The sequence below is a fragment of the Rhynchophorus ferrugineus genome, unplaced genomic scaffold (genome assembly GCF_030347505.1).
Source record: "Rhynchophorus ferrugineus isolate W39M unplaced genomic scaffold, kcgeb_rfMv2 rfM7, whole genome shotgun sequence".
NCBI lineage: Eukaryota > Metazoa > Arthropoda > Insecta > Coleoptera > Curculionidae > Rhynchophorus > Rhynchophorus ferrugineus.
In genome coordinates, this window is record NW_027472586.1 from 33,064,441 (window position 1) to 33,069,783 (window position 5,343).

Consider the following 5,343-nt stretch of genomic DNA (forward strand, 5'->3'; position numbering starts at 1 on the left):
GTGTATGAATTTGACACCTGTCGGATCATTAGTTTGTGAATTATACCATTTTGAGTGAAGCAACTTTTGTTGTGAAAAAAATTAATAAAACGGAATTTCGCGTCATGATTAAATATTGCTTTTTGAAGAGAAAAAATACAGTTGAATCAAAAACTTGGCTTGATGCCGAGTTTCCGGACACTGCCCCAGGAAAATCAGCCATCAAGAATTCAAGAATATGCTAAGTTTAGACGTGGTGAAATGAGCACCGAAGACGGTGAACGCAGTGGAGGCTCAAAAGAGATTGTTACCGACGAAAACATATAAAAAATCCACAAAATGATTTGGAATGACCATAAATTGAATTTGAATTAAATAGCAGATACTCTAACGATATCAACTGAACGTGTACATCATATCATTCACTAATATTTGCGTATCAGAAAGCTCTGTGTAAAGTGGGTTCCGCGCGAGCTTATTTTTGACCAAAAGCAACGACGAGTTGATGATTCGGAGCAGTGTTTGAAGATTATCAGGCATAATAAACCTGATGTTTTGCGTCGATATGTGACAGTGGATAAAACATGGCTCCATTATTTCATTCCAAAGCCAATCGACAGTCATCCGAGTGGACTGGACACGATGAACCCGCTCCAAAGCGTGGGAAAACGCAACAGTCGGCTGGCAAGTTTATGGCGTCTGTATTTTGGGATGCGCGTGGAATAATATTCATTGACTACCTTGAAAAAGGAAGGATCATCAATAGCGACTATTACATAGCGTTATTGGACAGTTTGAAGGACGAAATCGCCGAAAAACGACCGCATTTGAAGAAAAAGGAAGTGCTGCTTCACCAAGACAATGCATCAAGTCACAAGTCAGTGAAAACGATAACAAAAATCCATGAATACGGCTTCAAATTGCTTCCTCATCCACCGAATTCTCCAGATCTGGCCGCCAGTGACTAATTTTCTGTTCTCAGATCTCAAAAGAATGCTCGCTGGGACAAAATTTGCGTCGAATGAAGAGGTGATCACCTAGTGAGGTCTATTTTGAAGCAAAGAACAAATTGTACTACAAACATGGTATCGAAAAGTTGGAGGGTCGCTGTAATCAGTGTATCACCCTTGAAAAGGTGAACGAAAATAGGTTCAGTTGATATGTTGAATAAGGAAACATAATTTTACCAAAAAAATGTGTTTTACTATGGTAGGCCGGGGACTTTTCAATTGACCTGTTATCGTTGATTAAAATACACGTATTCATCTAATAAAATCGAAGCACGCAAACAAACAATTTCGAGACATATACTACACTTTATCAACTTGTTCAAAACATTTTGATGGTAAAACTTCTTGTAATGAAAATAACTCTTCAATATATCTTTGTTTATTAATATTAAGAACCAAAAATTCGACCAGTTATGTAAAGTTGATTAAATGTATACATTTAATACATCAAAGATAATAATTGTGGATTTAATTAACTTTTATTAAATAAATAGTTTTTTGGTTGGTGCTATGAAATGAAAATTATAATATCGTATGCTGGGAAGCCGACAGATGTAACAACATAATGAAATTGGTAATACAAAATGGAAACTATGGCGTCAGTTAATAACATATCGGCTATATATATATATGAAATATTTCGAATATGTCATTCGTTATATCTGAAACAATTACCGATAATGGGAGAATGCTACTTTTAACATATTCAAATAGCCAATATTGGTTTAAAGCTTTATCGTGTACATTTACGTAATTTAAAAGCAGGTGACGATATCCAGCGCAGCTAGAAATAACAAATTGCCATAGCCATGTCGAGAATAATTGCTACCGAGCTGATATATGTCGTTCTGATATCAGTAATTTTATTTTCCGTATCTGCTTACCAATGCAACAGTAATGGCTCTTGTCAAAGGATTTTCTGCAAAAATCAATACGTGTGCAAAGCGAACGAGACTTATACACTGACAGCTTGTGGATGTTGTGTCAAATGTGTCCAAACGATTGGTGAGCAAATTTGAAACCATGACTCATTTTTGTAAGAAAATATAATAAATATAGCACTGTATATAGCAATAATTAATCATATTTTAGGTAGTTGCCCAATAAGTTTTAAAATAATAAATGCTTGTATATATTTTGATCAAATACAATATTGGTGAATATTTAAAGTATCAATGTAAACAACTCTTAAAAACTAACTGTTAAAATTGAATGTTTAGACATTTCTTTACATCACATAATGGTTTTCAATTTAGTATTATTGAGCAATTTAGTGTATACAAACTAATCCTGGAATGCTCAAAATTTAATCTGCCGCTGAACGATCTCACAGTGTTGAACTTGATGCCAATGACAAAGAACGGTCTGGCTGGTCAAAAAAACAATGTATTGCGAGAGTTATTGGTGATAAATAAATAGTTTCGTATTGTATGTAACATATTGTTTTGAATAATACGTTTACATGAGATGAAAAGGATCAAAAAGAGAAAAAATGGCTACCAAACGAATTAAGTGAAACTGTATTTTCGAACCGTTTGAAATTCGTGATTTGTCTCGAAATGGGACATCGAAGCAGTATATTCGTGACTTTAAAGTGAATAAATTGTCAGATACATGCAATAATGTGATACCAAAAAATGTCTTTCTATGCTTGTTCCGTTTTCACTGAAGCGATAATCCGATAAGCCTTTCGAAATACTCTTCCCGCGTATTTCAGCTCTTCTCTATATAAGTTTGTGTCCTGAGAAAGCAAAGTTGAAAGAATAAAGAATAAAAATAGGGAACAAAATATCTCCACAGTTCGTCCAAATTTTTCTGAGCCTTTTCTCGTGAATATGGACTTTGGATGATTTTGTCTTCTATAAATGAACTAATACGTATTGTTTTTTATTTCGTTTGTTGACTATTATTGAAAATTTGTTGGACAGAGCTAGAAGCTTGAGGGCTAGATATGTTTGGTCTAACTCAACCATTTTTCGAAGTCCGAGGCAATCCAAGAAAGCTTGAGGACGTTATATTGGATCCACTACTTTATTGGCGACAAATACTCGTACAGATCTAGTTCTTATCATCAGTGGTACTCGACTACAAATATATGTTCTGCTTTGTCCTTGATTTAAAAAAAAACGCCTATCAATTTTTTTGTTTTTCTACTACTAATACATCAACTTTGATTTATCCTACTTAACTATTAAACCTTGAATGTAAATAAAAATTACCACCTAAAATATCAAAGTAGACAAAGCACTTTCGATGTGCTTACTCAATAATAACCCAACTTTCAAATAAAATTCTCCACAAAAAGAATTTAGTCGGCAAATAATCGAACTTTGTTAGTTACAGCCCCTTCTTTGGAAATGGATTCTTTGAGAAAATATCGAATACTTTATTGCCTATGCTTTATTATATAAAATATTACGATTTTATGACAACATGCTATGATTTACCAGTCTATTAATTATATATAAACAAACTCATCTACATAACAGGTTAATTGAAAAGTCTCCGGCCTACCATAGTAATGCACACTTTTTGGCAACATTGGTTTTTTTTATTCAACCTAATTCCCTTCAAGGGTGATACAGTGATTATAGCAACCCTCTAACTTTTCGAAACCATTTTTGTAGTACGATTTATCATTTACTTCAAAATAGGCCTCAGTTTCGTCGATCACCTCTACATTCGACGAAGAATTTCTTCCCAGCGAGCATTCTTTCGAGATCTAAGAACAGGAAATTAGTCACTGCAGGCCAGATCTGAAGAATACAGTGGATGAGGAAGCAATTCCAAGCCCAATTTATGAATTTTTGCATCATTTTCACTGACTTGTGAGTTGATGCATAGTCCTGGTGAAGCAGCACTTTCCTTTCTTTCAAATGCGGCCGTTTTTCCACGATTTCGTCCTTCAAACAGTCCAATAACGCGATGTAATAGACGCTATTGATGGTCCTTCCTTTTTCAAGATAGTCAATGAAAATAATTCCATGCGCATCCCAAGATACAAACGCAATAACCTTACCAGCCGTTCATCGTGTGCAGTCCACTCGAATGACTGTCGATTGGACTTCGGAGTGAAATGATGAAGCTGAGTTTCATCCATTGTCACATATCTTCAAACACTGCTCTGAATCATCAACTCGTCGCTGTTTTTGGTCAAAAGTGAGCTCGCGCGGCACCCACTTTGCATAGAGCTTTCTCATACCCAAATATTCATGAATTATATGATGCACACGTTCAATTAATATATTTAGAGTGTCTGCTATTGCATTCAGTTTCAATTTACGGTGATCCAAAATCATTTTGTGAATTTTTTTGAATGTTTTCGGCGGTAACAACCTCTTATCGGCGTCCACTGCGTTCGCCGTCTTCGGTGCTCATTTCACCACGTCTAAACTTAGCATACCAATTCTTAATGGTTGATTTTCCTGCGACAGTGTCCAGAAACTCGGCATCAAGCCAAATTTTTGCTTCAACTGTATTTTTTCCCTTCAAAAAGCAATATTTAGTCAACGCGCGAAATTCCTTTTTATCCATTTATTCACAATAAATTGCTATGATTCACAAACTAATAATCCGACAGCTGTCAAATTTATACACGCATCATTTGAGGATTAGTGCTAACTAAAAAACATATGGATTTAATTCTAGTAGCACCAACTATGTGTCAAGCCAGGGACTTTTCAATTGTTCTGTTAATACTTTGCGTATTTAGTTTATTTGCTTTTTTAATATTCTTATTGTAGGTGTATCTGGCGCCTGCAAAATTTATCAAGACAACGAGACTCCCGATTCTGTGTGTGCTCAAGATCTGATATGCTGCAATAAGAAGTGCGTTCCACGCAACGCAACCTGCGAATCAGAGCGATTGCCAAAGAAAAAGCCACATTTACGTCATAAAGTTCACGCCTAAATAAATCCTTAATGCTTTTGTAAATATTAATTTTTTTACTATTGCCCGTGTTCTGGATTAAAGCGAATAAAGAGCACTAAATAGTTTTTTAATCAAATTGTTAATCCTCATCCAGCTCATATAGCGTCCTAATAATTATTTCCATATAAAAATAAATTTCTTTATATTTTGTTGTCCTCATCATCCTATTGAGACCACACTGGTTGGTTATCATCGTCTTGTAATGACTAATGATAAAAAAAAGCAAATAATACCGACTAATAATGGCGCAAGAAATGCATGTTATGCAAAGATGCAATCAAAGATCCACACGAAACAGCATTTTCCTGGATGTATACTCATCCTAATTCTAAAACTCTTTTTTATGGATTGGCAGTTGTTAAAAAAATCTAGTTTTATTATAGGTTTTATGGCGTTATTGTGATTAATCTTACATTACCTTTC

At 34.8% G+C, this 5,343-nt stretch overlaps 1 protein-coding gene across 1 annotated transcript; it reads left to right on the forward strand.

The window, feature by feature from the left end:
• Positions 1 to 1,670: 1,670 nt before the first annotated feature.
• On the forward strand, positions 1,671 to 4,985 carry LOC143200369 (uncharacterized). Its single transcript, XM_076410845.1, has 2 exons — positions 1,671 to 1,994; positions 4,733 to 4,985. Exons 1-2 carry the CDS (start codon positions 1,799 to 1,801, stop codon positions 4,897 to 4,899), a joined length of 363 nt encoding a protein of 120 aa, XP_076266960.1. The 5' UTR covers positions 1,671 to 1,798; the 3' UTR covers positions 4,900 to 4,985.
• Positions 4,986 to 5,343: the final 358 nt, after the last annotated feature.